A 27630-nucleotide genomic window follows, 5' to 3' on the forward strand; every position below is an offset into this window, starting at 1 on the left:
CAACACTTTAATTGCATAAATAGATTAACATTACTGTCAATGGTAGGCTAATATTGGGTCTGGGATTTCCCCCTTTTTTCCCCTAGTCCACTGCTCTGGCTGATAACTCTGGTCCTCAGTTGGATATCCTTGGCAACGATGAATGCCTGGCTGCTAATCTATGTAGATTTTGTTTTCTCTCGTTTTACACAGGAATCAACATCATTCTGCTTGGACAGACAGGCACTGGAAAAAGTGCATGTGGAAATTCAACACCAGGTGACAGAACTAATGAAGAAGGTGTATGCTCTAATCGGCCGTAGCCAGGACATGGAAGATGGCTACACGTGTGTAGTTTGTTAATTGAAGCTTATTTGTGAGAAAATGACACAAACCTACACATAAACCCATTGTCAAGTTATCCCTGATTTTTATTTTTGAATAGGAAATAATCAAGGTCCGGACATCGACCACATAGCTGACTAGGCCATTGTCCTCGACCACTAAGATATTTACGTGTTACCATGGTGTCTTAAAAAAAGGACATTGAATTGAATATGTCTTACTTTAATTACTCAGTGTGAAATTTTGTTTCTCATTTTGGTTGGCTCACAATTTATGGATTTGTTTATTTAGATCTGTTCAAAGAAAACACATGGAATGCATGCTTTCACAGAAATAGAATAAAAACAGACTTATTTCCATTGTGGTTCTTGTAACAAAGTAGAGACATCTGAATCGTAGTGTATAAAGAAAATAACTTCACAGCATGAATTAAAACAAATCGGACATGCAATGTACTATTATCCATGCTTTTCTAAAAGACATGACCTTTTTCTTTAAAAATATGGCTATCATAATGTGGACAGTAATTAAGTACCTGTACTGTACCCATTCAGATGTAACTATGCCTTTCAATCCAATTATTTGTTTACCTGTTGTGTATTGTTTCTTGATGCACATTTCCTTCTGCCTTGTTTCTATAGGTTTTAAGAAAACGTGTAAAGCATTTTTAAATTGGCCTCAGGTCTAAATGGGTTAAGTAAAGTATTTGGAGTAGGCTATCTGTAAGTATTGCCTTTCACACCACTTCAAAGACAAATATTGTACTTGACAATTGACTTGACAATTGACTTGTGGTTTCTATGAAATTTTAAAAAGTACTATGAATTAACCACTGAAGCCCTGCTATTTCAAATAAAAAATAGCTGATCTGCAAACTGCGATATGTTGTGTGCTTGTAGATCTTTCACACCCACATTAATTTGTTTGGAGGTATTTTTTAAGAAAGTACTGTTAGTACTTATTCACCTCTGCTTCTAATGCTCTGCAGTGTAACAGGGTGATTCATTATAGGGTAGCCAACTACGCCACCTAGGGGATTAGGCACTAGGAAATAGTTTTTAGGAATCCACCTAAGTTGGAAAACATTTCACTTCCACATGACACATAATTATGAACCCAGATCATTTAATACAACACTAGACTAATGTGTAACAATTGGCCTACATTACATTTCCTAAAGGCTAAGCGGGTACATTTAGCTACATTTGTACAAATTGTACACACCCAGAGTTAGCACTCGGCAATGTCTATCAATGTTCAGCCAGTGCACCAGAGAAGGCTATAGCTGGACAGAAGATTTTTCCAGTTGGAATTAGAGACAATAAAAATATCTGTCTCCTTTTTTGTTGTGTTTTGTTGTCTACAAAATGGTGTGTTTTTGCTTTTTCTTTGTGTTCATTAATTAGTGTTAAATGGCTATTCTTATATTGTGTTTGTTCAGTAACAGGGGTCTCCCCATATCTGCAGGCTCAGCTCTTTAGTAATCATAAAATACATTTTCACGTCAGGATGTCATCCAAATGAGAGAACTCATATACAGGACAAACGAGTGCATTTGGAAGTGATGAAACAAACAAATAAATTAGCAGACACAAATTCGAACTGTAATGTATATTAGGCCTATGATTATTTTAGAATGAAATGTGTAACCTACCTAAAAAGACTTGGAGAGAACAAACACTACCAGTGGTTTTCAACCCTTTTCATTTCAAGGACCATTTTTGTATTCGTCATTTGAGGCACGGACCACCATTTGATGAAATGTAGCCTCTCAGACCCAAAACTAAAGAATATTTTGTTGTCGTTGCATAAGATTTTGCCTACAATTCCAAGCTTTTGGCAAACGATCAAAATAACAGTTTTCTAATTGTGTAGACTTCTTGTAAATGAAGTAATGCAGATGTTTAACAATAATTTAACTCTTGAGAGCGTAAAATGAAACCAGATGGCTTGTCTCCCATTACCCATAATTCAATGCATTGAAGCTGTCTGGGTCTTGGCACACCTAAGATTCCATGCGCGGACAGAAGAAGCTGTCTTTTGCGTCATTTCCAGGTTTTTAGACAGCTGGTGGATGGAAAAAAGACCACTGATCTATTCCTTTCCCTGCATGGTTGCCCTTATTGTCTCCACCAGGCCGAAGGCATGGGGGGAGAGTATTTGTTTGCACTCCGTCCGTCCGTGTGGCCTTCCTTCCGTCCGTCCGTCCTTCCGTCCGTCCGTTATCAGCTAATCTCCGGTACCGTTGGCCCGATCCATGCCAAACTGTGCACACACACTCCATGGATGCCAACGATGAACCTCTGCCCCACATATTCCTCAACGGCCTGTTATAGCGCCACCATGAGGCCGATTTAGGCAAAACACATTTCTGTAGATTACCCGTACACATTTTATCCATACATCACACAATTCGGTATACACTATCTACATAGTCATGTGATCAACACGGATTTGCACCATTTCCCATCTTCCATCCTGATTGGCTAATATTGGCTTCCAAAGCTCACATGAATGGTCCGTTTCGAACAAAATGCCACAAATCACAAAAACAGTGTGCAATTTCCGTGAAATTATACACGCACATTTCCACTAGGCCGAGGACGACATGCCACTCATTATTTTCCAAATCAGCCTCATGGTGGCGCTATAACAGGCCAATTCCTGTTTTTAGCTATAACTGCATCAATCTGTATACTTATGTATGCGCACTCCCTAGAGGCCATGGAAAAACATTTTCCCTGCATCCCTCCACATCTGCCAGTTATAGTGCCACCATGAGGCCGATCTCTGCTAAACACATTGCTTATGTTAGTCGCACAGATTTCATCCAAATCTCACGCAAATCGGTACACACGATCTCTGTAGTCATGTGATCAAGACGAGTCTGTTGGATTTCTCAGATTCTACACTGATTGGCTAACATTGCCTTCCAAAGTTTTCAGGAGTGGCCTGTTTCGTTCAAAATGCTGCACATGTCCTGCTCATCCAGAATTCTATCCTCAGAGATGCTATGAGTGATCTGGCTTTGCATTTCCTCAACAAAATGAAGAAAATTGTTGCAAAAAACAAACAAACAAAAAAACATGTTTATATTACTCCTAAACATTTTGCCAAACATCACACACAGTCCTATCCTCCTGGTGGAGACCTGTGCCCAGAAGGGCACTTTTTCTAGTTCTGTGCTCTTAACCTTCCATAAACTCATACAGCAGACACATGCGATTGCATGATTATATGGGCACGTTTGCTGTAGGCCTGCACTTTCCATTGACATTCTAATTCCCTTTTTCTGCAGAAGTTATTGATATCCGACTTCCCAGTAACTGACAACATTGATGTGTCATCATCATACATCACCAGGTCATTTAGTGCACCAACTATGGTCAGGGACCACATGCAATATACTTTCACGGACCACCAGTGGTCCACGGACCACCAGTTGAAAACCTCTGCTGTACAGTAGGTGTGTGTGGTGTACAACTATGAACTAAGTGGATTTGGTTCTGCATCATCTCTGTATGTCTGAGTCCTTAATAGTGATGTCTGTCCCTTGCCTGTTTAGTAGTCTGGACGGTCTTAGATGAGCTCTGTAATAAAAGCACTCTCTCTACATAGAATGTACTGTAAAGTCAAACTACTTTACACGCGTACCTTCAATTATATAGGTAGACCTCCACACCTTTACCACAAATTAAATAAAACACTAAACCGACTCTCCAGCATTTTAATAACCTTGTTTGGTAACAAAATGTGGACTTTTGTCTTTGAGAGCATAGCAGAGTGTTAGTGAAAAGAGCAAAAGTTCTCTGATGCTCATCTAAATAAAAGTTTTATGGTATAGTGTCAACTGAAATAAGATAAATAAAAAATAAAGTACTCACATGATATTATACAGGTTGTTGATGTAAATCTCATGATGACAACCTGACTGATGAAACTGATGGAGTGACAGCTATGTTGTTTGACAAAGAAACCCCTCTGCTTCTGATTGGCTGAAGGGTCCATTTCCTGTGTGGAAAGATGCTCACCCACACGTGCACACTCACCCCACCCACCTACTCACACACACACACACACACACACACACACACACACACACACACACTCTCTCTCACACACACAGTCACAGGAGTTCTGTGAGTATGTTTGCGCATGCGCACGTGTGTTCATGTGCGCATGGACATGCAGGACACACAGGCAGAGGTGGGTGACCTTCAGTAGTTGAAGCAGGTTTACAGCTGTTAACGATACAGACACAGAGTCCATTAACACTCTACATTGGGTTTAAATGTTAGCAGCAGACATATATTTATTTATTAATTTGCCACACATCTCAGTTGGCTGATCGTCTGGCTATGCACAACTACAGTAGGCCTATACCAAGCCCAGGTTAAGGAAGTCACACCTCACTCCATTCATGTGTGCCGCTATATGTGGATGTATGTCATCCACATGATAGACTATAACAAGTCTTCATATAGTTATTTCTATATGACTGTAGCCATAATCAAGGCCTATTCATACTCCAGCTTTAGGTGATAAGGTGACCACCGAAACGGTGTTTAGTAAAAACATAGAGATGTGTTTGGGTGAACGGTGAGCGAGTGTCTTATCACCGCAGTCCACAGTGCAGGCGCAGAGTGACGGCATTGTATAGTTTTCGGTGGTCACCTTATCACCTAAAACTGGAGTGTGAAAAGGCCTTTATCGTATGTTGTTGAACAATTATTGTACTATTAATCCTCCATTCCACACAGAAAAGATGTTGTTGTGTGAGCCAATTACTTTCTTCCTATAAACAGCGTATTGCAAAGTTTGAATACATCTAATACAATTACATTTTCCAAATGTGAGGCTTTTTTTTTGCCCAAGGAGTGTTTTCCGTGCAAAACAAATGCTTGCAATGGATTCAGAATAATGAAAACCCCTATAGTTTGACCCGTCAGGCCATCACATGCTACTTAAAGCAGAATTACATTTTGTACATTCTGCCAAATTGCCTACATATGTTGTTAATGGTACCCCAACTTTGAGCAGCTGTCACAAATTCTCCTTGAGAAACTGAATTTCAATCCTGTGAGATGTGTCACTAGACATCTTTACAAACACATTGGTGAAGAAATGTATTGGTAAGGGATTTATTCCCAGATTTTATTAATATATCCCCTGAATGACAGGTTCACATGGAAGAGGACTTCTTCTGTTCTGAGGTTGCTTCTGGTCATGAAGGTAGACTGGACAGTTGGCAGTGTCTGTCTGTTGGACCCAAGGTTCTGTAGATGGACTCATGGACCCTTGTGTGATGCCACTAAAGCAGGGGTGCCCAAAAGGTGGATCGCGATCTACCAGTAGATCACAATGGCTGTGCAGGTAGATCACATGACATGCCCCTAAAGAATATTTAATTTAAATCTAAAAACAATTTTTGAATTAAGTTTACTTGATTGTTTGACTGACATAAAAAAGGGTCAATGCAATACTTTGTTTTCAAGAGTGTTGCGCAAAAATGTCAGATTACAAATGAAATACAAAAAAAACTACCTATTTCATTTCTCCCCTTTCCCATTCCACGTGCATTTGTCTTAAATGTAATGCCAGCGCCGCTGTCTAGATCCCTTTAGTGACTAAAGGGATCTAGACATTAAAAAGGACACACTAAAAAAGGAAAAAGGAGAAGGTGATGAAATATTGACAGTGTTGTGGATATGCTGTTGTGAAAAAAAATAAAAGCTGAGTTAACTGATTGATGTCAGTCGCATCTAATACCTTTGACTCACGGTCTCAGCACCATCACATCGCTTTTGACTTCTAAACGTTACGTTGAATAAAGGACAATAGAATAGTGGAGGTACCTACTGGCAGAGTGCATACAAATGTTGCACGTCAGTCCAGTGCTTTGCGAGATACACACACAGTCGCACACATGCACACTTACACAGACCTTATTAAAGATCTCTTGCAGAGCCACACCATAAGAAAAATGAAAATCACTCCCATGTGAAGTGAGGGGCGCTCTTATCATCATACATCATCATGACGTAAAATAGACACTATGTCTATTTGCTCAGACAGTATGACGTAAAATTCTCCATTGATTGTCAATGGAGAATTTAATGTTTGTGTAGGACAAAGTTGGTGGACAGACACCAAAAGCTGGATATAGAAGGCCCTCAAAACCTGAGGTTTGATATTAATTTGATCACTGACATTTCTGTTGTAATTTAAGGTTTGTTGATGTACTTATGTTGTTATTGTTTAAACAAATAGGGATGATATAAGGATATGCTACTTTGACATACAATGGCTACTGCAGGACGCAGATTTTGTAAACTCTTTCCCGCAAAGACAAAGATGGGCAAGTTAAAATCTGAAGGCACACTTGTATTTGCCAAAGACCAAAGTGCGTTGACACACCTTTTGGGGACCACTGCTATAGAAAATATTACATATTTGAAAGTCTGGCATACCAGCATGCCGATAACAGACCCCTGTTGTGTGTATGAGAGACTGGGGGGCAGGCACATGGAAACAGAGTCGTCTCAGTACTTCTTGAACTCAACGTCATCAGGAGGGCTCACTTCCACCATTCTCTGGCCTATGTCCTTCCAGTTGGTGCTCAGGACCGTACCATGTGACTCCGTAAAGGACTTGTTCATGGCGCGCTTGACCTCGTCGGAGCCGTCCGCGTAGATCTGCTGAAAGAGCTTGTTGAGCGCTGCGTCTCCCTCCAGCGTCTCCTGCTTCTCCTCCTCACGGATGTCCCCCACCAACCTGTCCCAGTCCTTGGCGCTGTGGGACGACGACGGATACTGGTCGGGAGCGCAGCGTCCGGCGGACTCCTCCCGTCCCGCCGTTCTTTCCAGCGTCCCCCACCTGGCCACTTCCGTCTTCCTCATCTTGAGCTCCACTTTCGTGGGGAGGATTCTAAAGGTGCTCTGTCGAGGCGTGATCGGGTGGAGGAGTTGCAGGTCGAGGCTGTAACTGTCGCCCGACGGCAGCTGCACCGTAGCGGACAGCGCTCTCTCCGAGAAGTCGACGCGGACCCCGTCCTTGGGTACATTCCTCACCATGAACGTTACAATGACTTGGGACTCTGTCTGGTACCAGTCGTATTTCACACGTGGGGTCCCACTGACCTCGCTGTTCTGGCTCTGCTGCTTCCCCATCATCTCCTCGCATCGTTTCGTCCAAACCTCAAAGGATCCGTTGGACGCGTCCAGCTGGCGCCCCTGGGTAAAGGATGCGTGTGCCGACTGGTAGCGGGTCAGGTGGTACTCGGCTAGTCCCCTCCGCATGAAGGCAGCAGGAAGGCTAGGGTTCAGCTGGAGGGCCTTCTGGGCATCGCCAGCGGCACAGCTGTAGTTCTTCAGCAGTATGTGGGCGTAGGCTCTTTGGCAGAACCACACAGCGTTGCCGGAGTCTCCCTGCAAGGCCTCGTCGAGCTCCTCCAGAGCCTTCTGAGGGTCCTTGTCAACGAAAGCGTCGGGGAAACTGCGTTCGGTGGCCATGTATCTATTTTGTTTCAGGGAACAAGACCGTTGTTCTAGACGAGACCACCCACAGTGAGACGTTAAAACCGCGTCACAGAAACGGACCGTCAGTCAACACAGTGCTGCCACCGTTCAAACGAGGCTGAATCCAGAGCAAGTCGGGGCTTACGGAGAGCTACATGAATCACGTATCACAACTCTCTCTTTCAATGGCTCTGGCCTGACGTCACACACAACTCTAACCCTTGTCTAGCAATGTCGATTTGCACACACGTCCTTATGTGGGCACCCCCAGAGCCATCGAGTAAGACAGAGTTACGGCAACTCTGTTCACTTCATGGGGCCAGTCCAATGACTGCTCTTCTACATGGACTTCTATTGGCGAATAGGGACACCGGAAGTTTACAGAATGCATTGGAGTCTAATGGCCTCGAGTACATGAACCACGTGACTGGGCTGTTTTTTATGCCCCTTCAATGTCACAACTCTGTCTATATACTCTATGCTCTGGGCACCGCTGCCAGTGCCTAGGTGCTGGGACCCCAATATACAATATCAAATCCTGAGTGTTCATTTAATTCTGATATACAAACCCGTAAGGGTCCATTTGGACCCAGACCTGACGAGAAACCGTGCATATTAGTGACGAGAATTTGTAATATAATTATTGTTAATGGCTAGGGGTCACATCAAACTTTATAATCACAGATTTGCAATGTCTTGCTTGTCTAAAGTGATGAGTAAAATACATTTCTGTGCAAAAACAATGTCATTGAGAAGATTCAAAGCATTTATTTTGTGGGTTTTGTGTAAGTGACAAGTGAAAGACTTACTTTCTTGGCTTGGCATTTCTTTACAATAATTTCTCTACATTCATCTTCCACCAAGAGAAAAAAAAATAGTATGGCAAAGAAAACACAGTATATGAATTGTTTCTAAAGGTTTTTGTGAAAGGTGTCTGTCTTCAGCTCACCATCAAGTGGTAATGTCACCCACAAAATATAGGCAAGTCAGATTTGTATCATGTGGTGCAGTATGTGATCACTGATCAGTAACTGTAGCTACAGCAAGGCACACTGAACATAATATCGTTGCCATCAGGGCAGAAACCTGCATGTTTCTTTTTGTGTGCTTTTCGCAAATGAATGTCCTACTTCATCATACAAGAGTGCCGCACAAAGGTAGTGGAAATAGCCGATCTACATGCTCAACGAATCACATCGTGAGCTCATAGGTGAGCTATTTTCACCATTTGAATAAAAAAGTAACAGATTTGGACAAAAGGTTTCCACCCGACGATATTCGTCTCGTCTTGAACTGAGAACGCATCCTGTCACTGATATAAAAATGACTGTAGCATAATGTGAATTAAAGGACCACTTCACCACTTTTCAACCCATCTTCATATAATAGGTCCTCTAACTAATAATCATGATAAAAGGGCACAATTTTTTTCCTACTCAGTCTGTGTCTCATGGGAGGGCTGTGGGCAGTTCAGAAACCCGTCCACTAGTGACATCATCGATGGGGAATCCAAGCTAATAGAGGCTAATGCAGGCTGTCTAGTCCTGAAAAGTTGCAATGCGAAAATGGAAACCATCGTTTTCACGATAATAAAAACATTTTTGTAACAAAGATCTTGTTTAAAAAGAATCTGCCTAATGATGATGTCACTGGTGGACGGGTTTCTGAACTGCCCACAGCCCTCCTATGAGACACAGACTGAGTAGAAAGAAATTGTGGTATTTTATCATGAACATTAGTGAGGACCTATTATATGAAGATACGTTGAAAAGTGGTGAAGTGGTCCTTTAAGTTTGTTCCAAAACCCGTTTCAAAGAAATGTAAAACTCACTTTGGAAGACATTTCAGCACAACAAAAACAATGTAATGCAAATGCTTCCGATATCTTGTTCAGGAACAGTTTCATTAAACAAATTAAGACGATTAAAGAATAAAATGTTAAAATGCTGGTGTTCATTCTGGACTGTTGACAACACGCCTGTGGATGTAAGCAATATTTCACTTTGGGTGACATTTACATTCTGGCATACAGACCCCCACGAGTTAAGTCAGTTAACAGTCAAGTCAAACTCCCGATTTGCATCCTTTAAAGGGCAAATTTGCAGATATTATACACAGATCCTATTTGAATTAAGTTGAGGACATAGTGTTTTGATATGTTGAACGTGATATAATCATACAGAATGTCAGTTCTTCCAGGACTACAATACAAATGACTAATTACCCAATACATTTTTTTTAAATGCATAAAGAACTAAATAATAAATTCAAAACAAAAGCCAAACTAACAACCTCCAGTCACACCCCTCTTCCCTGGTACTTAACAAGGTGATTGACATCAGCTGGAGGAGACAGTCGGACTGTAACGACAGTCCAAATATCAATACGCAAAACAGATTCCAACATCATGTTGACTTTGTCCTCAACGTCATTAAACTTTTGGGTGCAAAGTTGACCTTAAAGACCCACCATTGACATCGGTCGTTTTGCAAAAGTAAGATTTTAAACAATATGACTTAGTGAATTTAAGATATAAATCTATTGTACAATTTGATTTGCAACATAGGAATTTTGTATACAACAAGAATGCTAAATAGGATGCATCATGCTAATGTATGTGAATCAGTTTCCTAAAGTCAAAGCAGTTTTCTCACGATTAGACTTCAGCAGGCAATACTGAATACTTCATTTAATTGGGCCAATATGTGATTTAATAGGTAATTGGTTTTTTTCGCACAATCTGCCATATGCAAACTCCACAGTCCTAATAATTTAATTTCATAAACCTGCTTTAACCCATTAAAACCGGGGAAAGCATCCGTGTCATAACAGATGAACTCGCTGCGATGACGCTCGCAGCGAGCTCGTAGATCTGCAATTTTCTGTGTGAGAACTACAGGTACTGATATAGAAGGCATTTGTAGAATCGGCCTAAGATCTTAAAGGGTTAATTTGGTCTCCAATAGACCAACTGCCCTGAATGCACTTGTACAGTATTTGACAATCTATTAATGATATCCCACAAGCTTTGAGAATCTTCTGACTTTTCTTCTGTAATCCTACTGGCCTGAAGCATTTATATCAGGACATTGCTCAGAAACCTTGTGAGGGGAGTAATGCAAAAATGTTTGTTTTGTCAAAGTGAAATATTGCACAATAAAAACATCTGACAAAAATATAGTTTACAAAAGCCATTTCCAGACATAAAAATACACAAATAGTGCACCACAAATGCACAGTAGTCACATGCCCATATTCTCAATGGCAGGACACCCAAACCCATTTTTGAACTGCAGCAGTTCCTGAAAAAAAATAGGAAAATGTCTTCAAGATTATCATAAAGATAATACAGAAATTGTTCAATTTGACCATCTAACTCACGTTCCGCCACTTAATTTTTTTAATTCGGTTGTTTAGCAAGTAGCAACTCTAACTTTAAAAAGGTTCTATACAATTAAAGATCATTTTTGTACACCAACGGACACAGGGAAAGCACCTTAATCGGTTACAAAGGACAGCCTTCACATCTTATTAACTTTTTATCCAATTACCACCGTAAGTGTTTCAGCAGCTTGCTCATTCAGTGTAAGGGAGAACCGACATCGGAGAAAGCCTGGATGTCATCCACACCGTCGAGGAGTAGAGAGAAGTCTCTAAAGAGACTCTTCAGAGTTCAGTCAGTTTGACTTCATCTCCTCCTTTTCTTTCAAAGAAAGTGCAACATAGTCTGTAATACGAGAGTAGCATCCGCCAGATGCCGAAAGTTATAGATAATAGTCTAGCTTGCTCTCTATCGTCTTGCAGCCTTTGACGGAGAAGACTCTCTCCGACTTAGGGAAGTAGACAAGGTCTCTGGCCACCTTGTCGGCCACGTCTTGGTCTGGCATCAGTCCCTTGGCAGTCATCTCAGCCTTAGTACAGAGGATAACATGTTTGTATTCCAGAGGGAGAAACGGTACGAAGAAGTCCACCAGGTTCTTGTCTATCAAGTTGGTATGCCATAGCCCACCTACATCATGAGGTTGACAAATAAAACACAAAAAGGAACATTGAGAAAAAAGCTGTCAGGAATTATATGTTATTTAACCACCGTCTGTAATTCATCAACCAGTGTGCCCCAGGGGGTCTAAAGTTGGTCCATTGCTTCTTTTTTTTTTAAATATATTTTGGGGACTTATTGAATAGTACCGTGGACGAGTGACAGGAAACAGGGAAGAGACGGGGAGTTACACGCAGCATAGGTGACAGGCCAAAACTCGCCGTCATACTGCATTAGAGCCTACCCCAGGGGTGGGCAACTGGCGGCCCGGGGGCCACATGGGGCCCCCACCTTCACTTAATGCGGTCCACATGTCAATATCAGAATACTGATATAATATTGATTTCAGCTGTTACAATTCCAAACCCGCTTTAATTACTTCATGACTAGTATTAAATGACAGGGAAATTAAAATGTTAGTCTTTTTGTGTCCAAAGTAGTTATGTTAACAGTTCATAAAGTTAACATAACTATAACTAAATTCATTTGAAATTCAATAAAAAGGTTACTTTTCAGGTTTCCAATTAAAAAACAATTACATTACAATTTTTGCTACGTAATATGCACTGTGGCCCTCTGGAGTGTGTGGAAATATATTGGCCATCGCCAAGTTGCCCACCCCTGGCCTAACCACTAGGGCTAGGCCATCGGTGCTCCAGCCAGCCCAGGTCCCCTTACCTCCCTTTTTCCCGCTACACCAACTATCTCTGCCAAAAATAGTTTGTCAACTAGAACTGCACTCTGTCGAGTGCCTACTTGCTTGTTGCACACAAGTAGGCCATAAATGGCCTACTAGTGCGCAAGCAGAGCGCGCAAGTACTGTCGACCGCCAAGGTATAACTGGTATAGGTAGCTCTCAATGATCACTAGCTCTCAATGATGACGTAATAAAGATGTGGATTAAAGGAGCCAATGCCAGAATGTAATTGTTTTTTGATGGTGACGTAATGACGATATGTTTTAGTGTCGGGAAGATTAGAGGTAATGTTCCTATGTATATGTAATTTGTAAGTTGATTAGCGGTATACTGTGGTTACTCTTGATGCGTATGCACCGTCCCAGCAAATTACGTCAGGGTATAACTCGTATAGGTAGCTCTCAATGATCACTAGCTCTCAATGATGACGTAATAAAGATGTGGATTAAAGGAGCCAATGCCAGAATGTAATTGTTTTTTGATGGCGACGTAATGACGATATGTTTTAGTGTCGGGAAGATTAGAGGTAATGTTCCTATGTATATGTAATTTGTAAGTTGATTAGCGGTATACTGTGGTTACTCTTGATGCGTATGCACCGTCCCAGCAAATGACGTCAGGGTATAACTCGTATAGGTAGCTCTCAATGATCACTAGCTCTCAATGATGACGTAATAAAGATGTGGATTAAAGGAGCCAATGCCAGAATGTAATTGTTTTTTGATGGTGACGTAATGACGATATGTTTTAGTGTCGGGAAGATTAGAGGTAATGTTCCTATGTATATGTAATTTGTAAGTTGATTAGCGGTATACTGTGGTTACTCTTGATGCGTATGCACCGTCCCAGCAAATTACGTCAGGGTATAACTCGTATAGGTAGCTCTCAATGATCACTAGCTCTCAATGATGACGTAATAAAGATGTGGATTAAAGGAGCCAATGCCAGAATGTAATTGTTTTTTGATGGCGACGTAATGACGATATGTTTTAGTGTCGGGAAGATTAGAGGTAATGTTCCTATGTATATGTAATTTGTAAGTTGATTAGCGGTATACTGTGATTACTCTTGATGCGTATGCACCGTCCCAGCAAATGACGTCAGGGTATATCTGATATAGCTAGCTCAGTAGTCAGTAGTCATTACGTCATTTGCTGGGACGGTGCATACGCATCGTCGGGCGAAACTAGTACTTGCGCGCTCTGCTTGCGCAAGTAATTATTACATGCCCAGAGAATAGCGATGCTAGGGTTCAAGTGGATAATAAAATCCAGTTTTAATGAGAATGTACCTCTAATTGTACAGGCCTTTTAGCAACGTATGAAAGCATAGTGTACTCACTTTGCTTATTGTTGAACACAGCCAGAGAGAGAGTCGTTTCCAGGTCTTTCAGTTCAATCTCCTCTCTGTCTCGTCCTGATCTCCAGAAATCCAGAGTTGTCTGTATGATTCCTTCCCCTCCAGCATTACTATTGCAAACAAAATATTTAAAAAAATACATTAACTTAGTATCAAGACCTGCAGTGCTCACACATTCAAGTAACTAATTAATAAGAGCACGATTATTATTTGTGTCACGATTTTGCTATTGGACTACTCTGGGCTGAATTAGATTATCGTAGTACTTCAATGTGCTGAGAATAAACATAATGCAATGTTACACACTGGATAAAGGAGGAATGATGGATACTGTGGAATAGGGCTGTCCCCGACTAAGGATTTGTATAGTCGAAATGAATATGAATACATTTGCTGTTAGTCGACTGATAGTCGACTGAACACCCCCCTGCACCCCCCCCCCCCCCCCCCCCCCCCCCCCAAAAAAAGAAAACAACACATTTGCATTAAGGTTGGGCGATATGCCAATTGTTTTCAATCGCCCATCGTCTGTCTATTTTTGCAGCGCAGCTGCGCAGCCAGGGTAACAAAATAAAAAATAAGTTACAGGTGGAGATGAAGTGAAGTTGGAACGAAGCAGCTGCAAGCCAAGCTAACATCACAACCACTGGCTGCCTTGGCTGGTGACAGTGTTGTTAGCCGCAGCAACATGTAGCCTGCCCTGGTAACTTCTCCTCCTCCCCGGAGAACTCTTGCCTCCCCGCACCGTCGGGGAGGCTGATCCACAAGCTCTCAAGGCATCGCGTCCTGCCTGTTTTTGCAGCGCCGTTCGCTACGCGTTGAGAGCTTGTAGATCTGTCTATTTTTGCAGCGCTGGTGTCGGGGTTCGTTCACGTTGTCAATAAAAAAATAACCTAGATTACAGGCGGAGATGAAGTTCAATCAGTGGGTTGAATCAGTAGCTACGCGCTAAGCTAACAATCCCCGACCCTACACTAACACTAGCAGCCTGTTTTTTATTTTCCCCCCGACTTCCCGGGTGGCGCATTGGGATTGTGATGAGACACGAGACAGCAGTGTGCATTCTGTTGTGACTGTATATTATTAAACTGCATGGGTCTGGACTCCGGAGCATAAACAACATGTAGGCTACAGTACAGTAGCCTCCCTCGGCTCGGTCCCTCCCAGCCTTTACTCTGGCTGCCAGAGTGTTCCCCGATGCTGCGGTGCGGGGACTGGGAGCATACCATTAAAACGGAGGAGGGGTTTTCCACCCGGCCCAAAAGAAAAAAATCGTCCCGACTGTTTTTTTTGTTTTTTTTTGGTGAACATCGACTGAGAGGTTGTCAGTCGACTGAGACCCGTTCCGATCGATTAGTCGACTATTCGACTAATCGAGGTCAGCCCTACTGTGGAATGACTTCTGAAACATTATATTTCTTCTGGATTGTTTGCATAATTACAAAGACAATGTCTTGGTAAATGGTGATAGGAACCAGGCCAGACTTGAAAGATTGGTACTAGTACTGAAAGGATGAGAAAACACATCCATACCCTGGAATTAAAGCTGAGGAAGACTTTCCCACTCTCATAACCACTTAGACCGTGTATACTTGGTTGACTGCAGTCCCACAAGGGTCTATACTTGGTCCCCACCATGTTTTCCCCTCAACACCAAATCTGTTATGGTATTTTTGTAGAATGTTCACCTATTATGACATCGCCAGAATAGGGATGCTAGGGTTCATGTGGTTAATACCAAAATGAGGCATTTCAAAGACCATTGGAAGACCATTTTGGGTCTAGATGTGACAAATAAAGGGACCTTTAGTTAAACTAAGCAAAACCCACATGGCTAGCTCACACAGGTAGACAAATCGCTGGTATCATTGTTGTAACGCCTGTTGTAATATTTACATATTGTATTGTCCTGTTAGCATAGGTTTCTGCAGAACACAAAATTGGCATAAAAAGCTAGCTATTACTATAATTCCAATTTGCATTTCCATCTCTCCAAGAACGAGACATGGTAAAAAAACATTTCCGGGGGTTCCCTGCCAAAAATGTTGAGAACCCCTGGACTACACCACTGATCGAAACTGATTGAGTTTTGTCTTCACCTGAGGAAGATAAATATTGCTTTCCGATACGAGACTCCATCCAGCTTATCATAGTAGTCCAGGAAAGGCTTGATGCTGTCAATCAGGCCGGGATGCATCTTGTCCATCTCATCAAAGATGAACATGGACTTCGGACAGTCGGTGACGTTGCCTCTGATCCACTGCTGTAACTGAGACTGGGGATAAACAACAGACAAATACAGAATGATACAAAAAACAATTGTATCTGTGTAGTTAGAACCTTTGTTCCAAAACGGTGTGCCGTGAGACAAGCCGAGGTGTGTCTTTCTGTGACAAACGTTACATTATTATTGCAATATAAACTATATAAAAATATATCCATTTACAATATCAGTACTTTCATTTTGAGTGCACAAATTTCGCAATACAGACGCAAATTATATATCCTAAAAAATGTAATCATGTTCATCCTGGCATCCCTGATCATGTTGTCATAGGTGAAGATGTGTATATATTCATTCCGTTTTTAATTTGTTATTTGCACAAATTCTTAAAAATTGGAAATAGCCCTTCTACAAGTTTACGTCCGAGCTTGTAAATCGGATATTGCTACCATGAATACAGACGTGCCTTGAGATTCCTTTGGCACAGAAAGTCTGAAACCCCCCCGCCCCCCAGAATAACACAAATGTTGTACCAGAGTAGTAACAATAACAAACAGCAGAGATTTGTCAGCTTACCTTGTAGCTGTCAATTTGATTTGCATGTGGGAAGTGAAGTTCAGCCGTGAAGATATGGACAAACTTGCTGTCCATGCCCTCTTTGTAGATGTTATCCGCTATGAGTTGGCTGACAAAGTTCTTCCCTGTCCCAGTCCAGCCGTGGAGAGAGAGGACCAGGGGCTTCTTGGGGTTGTTGTTGTTCATGAATCCAGACACAGCTTTCACGATGATGCGCGTCGCTATATGCTGCCCAAACAGCTTGCGCTCCAGGTCAGCCTCCAGACCTAATGAACGCAAAGTATACCATGATTAGAAAATTGTGTTTGTGTGGTAATATATGCACTTATGCAGTGCACACCTCCAATTAGATATGCCATTTCAAGCCTCGCTGATCAGATACTAATGCTTTGGCAAGAAACACAGGCCCCATTTTTCTTTTCATATTTTGAGTAACAATGGTCCACTTCGACCAGCCTGAGAGTCGGACCGAAGACTTGCTGTCAGACACGTGGTAGGCCGTATGCCCTCTGCCCAACCATTCGGTTAGCGGGTCTGCCCACAGGCAGGCCCCAATTAGGAGAATCCAAATTAGGGTTGGGATCTGAAACAGGAGGAATCGGCTCCAACATTGAGGAACCGGAATCGGTCCCATCACATTTGGAACCAGTGCCGGAAGCGGTTTTAATCAGAGCTGGTGTGGACTGTATGACTGCTATAAAACAATTACAATAGAGTGTCGCAGTCCCGCCTCCTACCCTGGACCAGGAAATGAAACCCAATGCATTATTCTCATAGACATTTCTTAAAGTATTTATTTAAAGACGGAGGCGGGACTGCGACGCTCTATACCGGTGGTTCTCAAACTTTCATTTAAAGAACCATCACAAATCTGAACGTTTTTTGTTCCATTTGGTTCCATTTCTACACTCTCAAGAGTTGCAGTCCAGTAAGGTTTCATTTGGAACCCCCTTATACTAGGAATCGTTAAAGGGAACCGTTAAGGAATCAATCAGACCTTTAAGAGGGAATCGTTAAGGAACCGGAATCGTTAAAATCCTAAACGGATCCTAACCCTGATCTAAGTGCACAGTCATGTATCCATTTGTAACCCTGTCTGTGTACACTCCAGGTTAGCTTAAATCATTAAGTCTAATGTCCTATCCAGGATTTGAACCCAGGTATCCTGCATGGGAGATCAAACCTACCCACAAGAAAATTCTGTGCAGGTGATTATTACCGTAGACATTGGATTTTTATGAAACAAACGCTTTGCAGATTGAAAGAGGATAATTCAAGCTTGCCCTACAGCTGCAATGTTGATGAGTTTAACGTTGTTTACAAGCAGAAACATGCTCCACATCTATGGAATATCTGTCAAGACAAGTTGAAGCTGGATGTCCTTGTTTCATAAGCTATTTTTAAAAGATTTTAACTAACCTCACACTAGAAGAAGGCCTATGCACCTGCTTTTTGTAATATGTGTTTTTAAGATTCTGATTCTGGTGTATGTGTGATTTTGTATTATATATTTTTGTACCGTGTGTTTATCAAGTATGTAAAATCATTGCTGTAAATGTTCTTTGTTTGTATACAGGGCGCCATTGAAAAAGAGACCTTGGTCTCAATTGGATTCCCCTGGAATAAAGGTTTCAATCAAAAAAGATTGCAAATTGGATTTGGATCAATGGAGGGTATTAATGTTGCAAATTGAACATGATCCACATTTCTCAATGGAAGACTGGGGGAGAACACATCCAATCCACTGCAGACATACTACTTATTAGTGCATAAACATATGCTCTACCATACAGATGTACTAGTTACTTTACCAACATACAGATCAGTTAAAACATAAAATAAGTCCCAGATTTAACACTTGGGATTTTGCAGGTGTAGTGTTACAGTCAAGTGAAATGGGCCTACAGGCAAATAATCACACTTTGGGAGGAAGTCAGTTTCTTTCTTGCTAGTTAACTTTTAACTCCTTCTCACCTCCCACCACACACACACACACACACACACACACACACACACACACACACACACACACACACACACACACACACACACACACACACACACACACACACACACACACACACACACACACACACACACACACACACACATACATATCCTCACCCGTTGCATTCAAAGCTATCCATCTTTTATCACAACTTTCATGTAAATAGCTGAAGATGGTGCGTCCTGCCAGGGCGGTCAGTGCAGCCGCTGCCGCTGTGAACGGCTCCATAGCGTTCACTACACTCACACTCGTGATCGAGATGGAGATCAAAAACACTTTATACGTTGCTGTGTTCATGGTCAAATATTACGACGACGATTGAAATGAAATAGAACAATGCAAAGCTTAATCCGTGTTAGTTATGGTGGGGAACAAATCCTTGCCTGCAAGAAAGAGCGTAGCGCGTACATCCTGGTACATCCTCTCAACGTCATAAGAACGCGACATTTCACATAAATACAGTTAGATTAAAGACTAAAATGTTTGGAAATATTATTCAATGTTTGGGGGGGAAGGGGAAACACTGAAATGGCATCCACGTGGGTCGTACAAGTACAACGACTTGTAACTGCATAACACAACACTATTAATAATTAATTAATTATACACCACCTCGGGTGCAAAATGCCGTTCGAATAAAGTTGTGTTCACGATTTTGAACATCTGCGTGTAACGTTCAAGAACGCAACCAGCAGCGTATCGTCAACATTAGAGCCAAAATGTACTAAGTGTTCATTTATCATTATTTGTAGCCCTAAATTGCGGGTCCATTTGGTTACATTTGGTACACTACAGTCATGTCAGTCACACTCAATAGTTAGTTAGATTCAGGACCACACATTTGGAAACAAGCCCCTATATGGCTTTTTGTGTTATGCTTTTAGCAATAATTGTAAAATCGTACAACTGTACTCATTTACAAACTGATAATAAAGTATTCAATCAATCAAAATACATACTACTACTACTAATAATAATAACCGTTAAACCTGTATGATCTGGCCTGGGGTTGTTTTCAACCAAACAAATGTGTTGAATTTGTCCAACCGTTATATATAATATTATGATGACTGACCGACCGTCATCAGACATTACCTGATCTGTTCATGGAGATCCACTCGGGTTTGCAACACTCGCTGAAGTAATTGAATATGTTGGGGTTCATGGCCAAGAAGCTGGTGAGGTAGGCTGCCATGCCCAGCGCTATGCTGGTGCTGATGGGCTCCAACGCCGCCGCGGCATGCTGCTGATGCAGGGTCATGTTGACCAGTAACAACAACACCACCACCAGTGGAGGCTTCATTTCACAATGATATAACTCACTGAAACTGTTGCAAAACTCCCCACTGACTGCGTGTCAGTTCGGTCCAAAAAATAAAACAAACACCACGAACGAACAGAACGGTGAGCGAACCAGGAAGGAAGCCGTTTTGAAATCAACGCTGCCTGGGTTATTGTGTTGCCAGAGAAGCACAAAAGAAGCGACTAACTGCCTGTATTAGCACTTTGAAAATCATTTCCAATGAATTATTGTTATTAATTTTGTATTGTGTACTTTATTATTTGTAGATAGATGTGTTATATTATCTATCTACAGATCTTGTAGATCTGCTATTTTCAACAACAAAAACCTTGGAGGAAAAAAAGTGAAACATTTTTTATGTGTTTTTTGAAAGATTTTAAACAACACAAATCTGGTACGGGGTTCCCTGATACAAGCAGATGGGGGTCCGTGGACAAATTCTATTAATTTGGGGGGAAAATGTTGTTTGAGAACTGGGTTTAAAACATTAGGAAACAAGCCCAAATATTAGGCAACTACAGCTACACTACTAGTAGTAGCCTACACTAAACTTTAATTTTAGTGACTTTAGTGACTAAAGCATTAGAATTTGAAACAAGCTAATGTACAAGAAACTTCACACAAAAAAACAAGCACCCAATGTCGCTTGTACATAAGCGGACATGGCAACCCTGTACGGGGTGTGTTCAACAAACCAAACGAGAGAACTAAAACAACTACAAGTGCCGTTAATATTATGATCATGAACCGTTACTTTACCCGATCTGTTAAAAGAGATCCAGTCCGCTCTGCAGCCTTCTGTATTCAGATGAAAGATGTGGTTGGCCAGGTAGCCGAAGGCTGCCACGCTCCCGGCGATGCCCAGGCTAAGGCTGACGGGCTCCAGGAACGCCGCGGTCGTGTTGATGTTGTTGGCCAGTAACAGCAGCGTTAACGCCAGTGAAGCAGCTGCTGGCTGCTGCTTTAATAATATGTGAGGCTGCATTTCTTCACGATTCGTCGCCAACCGTCTTCTTCAAAACTCCGTTAAAAAAAAAACCTTCAATCGTTATGTTTAAATCGAAAACACAATCAGCAGCAACGCCAACGATCCAGGAAGCAGATCGAAGTGAAACTGTGCACTGTGACTAGTCTGTCTGCAGTGCACGGCACGCCTCCCTAGTTGTGGGAAAATAAAAAAGTTGTGATCCGGGTCTAGAGCCCACCCTACTGTATCCGGTGGTTTGCACGCACACACACATGCAGGCACCGTTTCCGTGTCCGCCCTTATCCGAGTTTTGTATGCAAGCCACGATGACGCCATCCATCCATCGTCCAAAGTTGAACACACGTCAACCTACTGCCCTTTAATAATTTATTGCCCGTCGCTTTATCACAGTGATATCAATACAGTACACGCAGTGAGAATAAACCGATGTCACATGTTTTATTGATGATGAAAGTATGGCCCGTGCGTTGAGGTTGTGCCAGGTCAGGGACTCCCCCATATAACATGTGTGTTAATTGACAGTGTGTTGTTAAAATGTTTCAATGATTGGGGTCCTGCTGACTTCTTTGACATGATGTTTGAAAGCCATTGATTCAAACATTTGGAAGCAAGCCCAAGACCAAACACTTTTGATTGATTGATTGATTTAAATATTTATTAACAGTTTGCAGAATTACAGTACATTTCGAGCACAAACTCAATACAAAGGCTGTTAACTGTGAGTGGACGACCCAATTAAGCATTACACTTGTTTACAACAGGGTCCACCATGTTCAATTCATCAAAACATTTAGAGACGTACAAATAGACACTTCTATATAGTCAAAGAACAGAACAGGAATTCATCATAATGGAGGTAAAAAGGGAAAAGAAACATATACAGTGAGGGGAAAAAAGGGGGGGGATTCAGATTTTACGGGGGCCAGTTTCGAATTGCGGCAGACCCGTAGGTGCCCTTTGAGAGCCGTTTTGAAGGAGTCGCAAGTTGCTACCAACAAGCGACTTTACAGGAAAAACAAGCCCAAAGTTGCTTATGATTTCACAGTAATAACAGGATTACAGGAATTTACTTGTAATAGTATTTGGAAATAGGTTGGCAACCTCAATAGAACATTTCTAAACAGCTGTTTTGCCTTTTGAGTTTCTCTATTAAAATGCAGTATAGTCCAAACACCTGTTGAGGGCAGTAGAGAGACATATGGTTGTCAGGATCAGGGGACATGCAGTGACATGATTGATTGATTGATTAATTGATTGATTGAATACTTATTAGCACAAGGTACAGTCAGACATTTGGGCTAAAATGATTAAAAAAATGATTTAAGATTTAAAAAAAGGCCCTGGGGATTTGTTTCCATTGTAGTCCTTTGTATTCAATTAATCAACATCGCATAGAAATAGCACCAATAAAATACAATTTCATCAACAAATATAAAATATGTACAAAGGTTTTCTATGGGAAAAGTGAGTTTACCTTCCTTGTGGTCTCCCGAAATATGGATTTTCAGGCTTGTTTTCAAGTTTTGATTCTATCTTTGATTGTGCTTTCAAAAAATAAACCTTGCCCTTGCATTGATTGTTTATTACTGACAAGCTGTTTCAGTTTAATATGGCATGAAACAGAGTAGGTGAGTGAGTGAATGAGTGAGTGAGTGAGTGAGTGAGTGAGTGAGTGAGTGAGTGAGTGTCGAGAAATCTACATAAACACAGTTGAAGGCCTACTGATGTTTTCAGCAAAGTAGGCATGTTGACAATGGTATGGCCCATTGAAGTGGACATTAAAAAGGATATTTGGAGCAGGGAAAGGGAATTCTCTGCTTTGAAACTTCTAATCCAATACAATGACCTTCTTGCACTCATGTCCTGTTTATGCATTTTAGACAGAAAGGGTCAAATGGTTTATAGTTATATTTAAATATGAGGTCATGCTCTCGTTTCTCTCCGTATCAATAATATTTGCCCCATCCATGAACCCCCTGGCATTCATCTTTACTTTGATGTCATCTCTTCTGATTAAGCACTTCTATTTTGAGATAGACGAGTTTATGGAAACCAAATGTTTCCCCCTGCATTTTATGTTTCACTTGATCTCTGTAGCTTCTTCTCATGTCAGGTTTTAGCATAACGCATAGCCTCGCGAGTCCCGAGCCAGGCTCTGTTTCACTCTAGCAGAGCATACACAGTTACACACGCAGGCTGCCGCTGTGTTGGGGAATGGAGATGGTCCAACCAAGAACAGGCTTGAACCAGTGGTCTAAGAACTTGGAAGTAGCCTATTCAGATTTTGTTTTACTTTTAAGTAGCCTAACAGTAGCAATACTACAAAGTAGAATACGTAGCTGCTACAAGTAAAAGTCCTGTATTGTAGCCCACTTGAGTAAAATTACAAAAGTGTTCCAAATAGTTTATCAAAATATACCAAACATAAATAGGACTAATGGAAACAAGCCCTTTTAGGCTTTTTTGTGTTATCCTTTTAGAAAATATTAATAATAAAATCTGGTATAATTGCTTAATGTATTGTGTAATAATATTAATCTAAAAATAAATATTTTACAATTTACAATATATGTGCCTCTGAGATGTAGTGGAGGAGAAGTATAGGCTACCTGCATACAGTATTGATATGGACTCACTCAAGTAAAGTAAAAAATACCTCAAAATTGTACTTAAGTACAGCACCTAAGTAAACGTACTTACTTACTTTCCACCACTGGTTTACTTTGAACCCAGTTGTGTTTCCAGTTGCAGCGTGTTTAATAAAAATCACACCCGTGTGAACTGAGTGGTGTAAGGTATTATATAGCCTGATCAGCTGTGGTCTGACGTAATGTCTGACGTAATGAAATCAGCATCAACCAATCAGCATCAACCATGCTCATTTTTTGGTACGAACAGACAGACATACAGACAGACAGACACGTAAACTAACAAAGCCAGTTGTAGGAGTGGTTTACACCACTCAACAAGAGAGGATAAAGGAGGACTTTAGCTCTCATTTTTGACTACGCTTGTACATCCTGGTTCTCTAACATCTCAATGGCAAAGAAGAATAAGCTCCAAACCTCCCAAAACAAACTAATTCGACGTCTTCTAGGCCTGGGACTAATGACCCACATATGGCATCTGGATAGCAATGGCTGGCTCCGGGTAGAATACAGAGTCAAACAATTGAAAATGGGTCTGACATTCAAAATTGTCCATGCGGGAACAGGGTGGCATTCCGAAGCCCCGCCACTTCGAAACCCCTGCACCGCTTCGAAACCCCTGCACCACTTCGAAACCCCTGCACCACTTCGAAACCCCTGCACCACTCCGAAACCCCTGCACCGCTTCGAAACCCCTGCACCACATCGAAACCCCTGCACCACTTCGAAACCCCTGCACCACTTCGAAACACCTCCATTCCGAACACCCACCAGTCCGAAAAATTCTAGTCGAAATGGCGGGGTCTATCGAAAAGGGGTTTAAACCCCGCCATTCCGATGAATAGTGTAGCGGTGCGTTGTCATTAACATGCAGCTATGCCCTCAGTGCCCACTTACTTACTGACTGATTACTTTAAAAAAAAAGTGAGCGACACCCACAGCCACAAAACTAGAGGTAGCGTAAACAATGATCTGGTGCCACCCACTTACAAAAGAATATATGGGTAAATTCACCTTCAGCAGCACTGCTATTCAGGTGTGGAAATGCCCTGCCCTGCCTTCCCTTAAATCAAGATGCACTGCAGGCCTCCTTTACAACAGGCCTAAAATGTCACCTGTCAGCAGGTCAGAGGGAGATTGTTCATGACTGTATTATATGTGTGAGTGCATGGAAAATGCCTGACTGTACCTTGTGCTGTTTGCATTTTTATTTTGTCTAATAAAATACTCAATCAATCAAGAGGAGCTTGCAGTGTTTCCCAAAATTGGGGTCCGGGCCCCCTTGAGGGGGCGCCAAAGATCACGGTAGTGTTGCTTTCATCCAGTCTTCCCAGTGTGTGTGTGTGTGTGTGTGTGTGTGTGTGTGTGTGTGTGTGTGTGTGTGTGTGTGTGTGTGTGTGTGTGTGCGTGGGTGTGTGTGTGTGTGTGTGTGTGCGCGTGCGTGCGTGTGTATACTGTATAGTGCCTATTTTTGCCATTTGAAAATAGCAGCTCACAATGCATCGCAATACATTGATTGATTGATTGAAAAAAGTAAAACAGATTGCAGAATGGGTACAGTCCAAGGAAGGTACAGGTCAATACAAAAATTGCTAAAGAGGATAAAACCAGAAAAAGCACTAGGACATATACAAATATACACATCTATGAAAAAATTTAAAGATACAATACAACGCTATTTTAGTTTTATTAAACTTGTGAAATAGGACATTCCGCCCGACATCAGCGATATGACTGTAACGTCATTGTGAAGCACAGTATTGAAAATAATCTTAACCATTTTCAACCTGGCATCCCTATTTTGGCCACGTTGTTGCATTGTCAAAAGTAGTCATGCGTGCATATGTGTGGTCTCAACTTTTGTGAGATATACGAAGGCAGATCCAAGGAAAAAAGGTTGGGAACCACTGCATTGAGTATTAAACTCAGAAGAATTCTATAACACGTTTTATTTAAGTGTAATAATAAAAGAGTAGTAATTTAAGTCAGGTGAGTTTAAACACATACTTTTTGCATACTAGAAGTCATTAGCTTGTGCTGTAAAGTAAGAAAAGAACAATATCTGATTGTTGGCTTTTTAATGTGTTTAATGTGTTTTTAATGTGTTCTTCTATGACATGTGTACAGTATAAATTAGCTTCAGTCAGGTGATGTACGTTTTTAGATCATTCAGCTATGCTGATCGACTCAAGCTTATACTGTAGCTCGGAGTCAGACAGACCAGAGATTCACAACCAAGATGAAACCATTTAGCCAGCTGAATTTATTCTTCACATCCGCTCCGTGTTGTGAGCTTGTACATCTGCTGTTTTCTGCGCACAACACCATCGTAGGACGAAGCATACATTAAGCATGAAACGGTTTCGTTTCGGTGCAAATCTTTGGTCTGAAGTTACGCCTCAGGATGATGGGCATAAATCTGCCATCTATAAGCTGCCTCCAGAGGAGAATACACAAACAAAGGATCTGTATTTTCTGCTGTTTCTGTATTATTATTTTTTCTCCCTCACTTTCAGGGGTGGTGTGGCTTTCCTGACACGCTGAGGGGTCAAATGGTGTTCATTATGTTTCAGGATCAGGGCCCTTCCTTAGGGTCTCTGCAGTGGCCCATGGGGGTGGGGAAAGGGCACAGGGGTGTGTGTGTGTGTGTGTGTGTGTGTGTGTGTGTGTGTGTGTGTGTGTGTGTGTGTGTGTGTGTGTGTGTGTGTGTGTGTGTGTGTGTGTGTGTGTGTGTGTGTGTGTGTGTGTGTGTGCGCGCACGCGCGTGCTTGTATCAGTTCTGACTTCAAAATGTCTTCACAAGCATAGTAGAAATTAACATTGTGAGGACCATTTCCTGATCCTCACAAGAGAAATGCTTGTTTAATCGTTAAAAAAAGGAATATTTAGAGTTAAGATTACAAAAAGAGTTAGGTTTAAGGATTAGACATTTAGAGATTAGGTTCAGGGGTTGGCATTAGAGTTTTGCCTGATTTATACTTAGTTGTGCTTTAGTGTCGTGCGCCGAAAATAGCCGATATACAAGTTGTTAGTTTCAGCTTTAGGCTTCGGGTTGAAAATGGTGCGAAATTCAAAAAATGTCATTCACAAAATCGCCCATCCTAAAATAGTATAGTAAGTCGGCCTATAGTAATACAAACCTGTGCACGCACACGCGTGTGTGCGCGTTTGCTGAGGGAGGGTGTGTGTGCGTGGGGGTAATGAGGCCGTGGCCCCTGATGAAGCCCAGGCCCTTACAGGCAGAGATAAGTCGGGGGCCAAAGAGGGATTTGAGTTTCCTTTGATAGTGCAAAAGCTGTAAAAAGAAGCAGCTCCTTGGACAGGCTGAAAGCTGAGAGGTTACATCCCAACACACACTCTGTCCGTTCCTGCTACACTCCACTCCTGCCACTGATTTCCTATACTGTATGTCATCAGTGACAATCTGCACAAACACTCCGGTCAGATTCAGAAAATAAACCCCCATATAACTTTATTGTTTTCTCTCTGAAAAAAAAGGTCATTAGCTCTTGATGAGACGGGAAAGCGCCTCGTAGAGTTGAATTTATTTTTCCGTGAGTGAGAATTGTATTTTTTTATAGGGGGAGATTTCCTCTTTTCTGAAAAAGTGTTCATATAAAAGCATTTGCATTTGCACTGTATGCATCTTTTTACAACAGCAAAATGATGTATTAACTGTTTTGGGAATGTTTTGCTGTGGTCTCAAGCAGTGAAATGTTGATGGCATATTGATAACATAATACTGGAGTTTAATGAAATAAAAAGAACAAGAAGATACCATAAAAACATAGAAATAAGGTTAAATAGTACTGGTAAGATCCACACTCTAATCCTAAAAGGAACATTAGCAGCGAAAAAACATGAGAAATGAGGGATGTGCAATAGGGGATGTTCAGAAGTGGGGAGCGGGAGATCATTTAGATGCCAACAGATATATAATTTGTGGT

General features: G+C 41.5%; 2 protein-coding genes across 4 annotated transcripts; both read right to left on the reverse strand.

Moving 5' to 3' along the window:
- Window positions 1–6866: 6866 nt before the first annotated feature.
- LOC306939779 (protein SGT1 homolog) lies at window positions 6867–7835 on the reverse strand (the record flags this gene model as incomplete). Its single annotated transcript, XM_079524471.1, has 1 exon — window positions 6867–7835. One exon carries the CDS (start codon window positions 7833–7835, stop codon window positions 6867–6869), a length of 969 nt encoding a protein of 322 aa, XP_079380597.1.
- Window positions 7836–8594: 759 nt separating this feature from the next.
- LOC306940102 (torsin-1A-like) lies at window positions 8595–21209 on the reverse strand. Of its 3 annotated transcripts, none has more exons than XM_079525082.1 (5): window positions 20807–21209; window positions 16737–17002; window positions 16036–16211; window positions 13919–14046; window positions 8595–11850 (listed from the first exon to the last, which is right to left on the reverse strand). In XM_079525082.1, exons 1-5 carry the CDS (start codon window positions 21030–21032, stop codon window positions 11606–11608), a joined length of 1041 nt encoding a protein of 346 aa, XP_079381208.1. In that variant the 5' UTR covers window positions 21033–21209; the 3' UTR covers window positions 8595–11605. The 3 variants fall into 3 exon arrangements, with proteins under 3 accessions (XP_079381208.1, XP_079381209.1, XP_079381210.1); XM_079525083.1 differs by lacking the exon at window positions 20807–21209 and adding an exon at window positions 19840–20200; XM_079525084.1 differs by lacking the exon at window positions 20807–21209 and adding an exon at window positions 18861–19144.
- Between the last annotated feature and the right edge of the window lie 6421 nt (window positions 21210–27630).

Source organism: Electrona antarctica, assembly GCF_951216825.1.
Source record: "Electrona antarctica genome assembly, chromosome: 16".
NCBI classification, from domain to species: domain Eukaryota; kingdom Metazoa; phylum Chordata; class Actinopteri; order Myctophiformes; family Myctophidae; genus Electrona; species Electrona antarctica.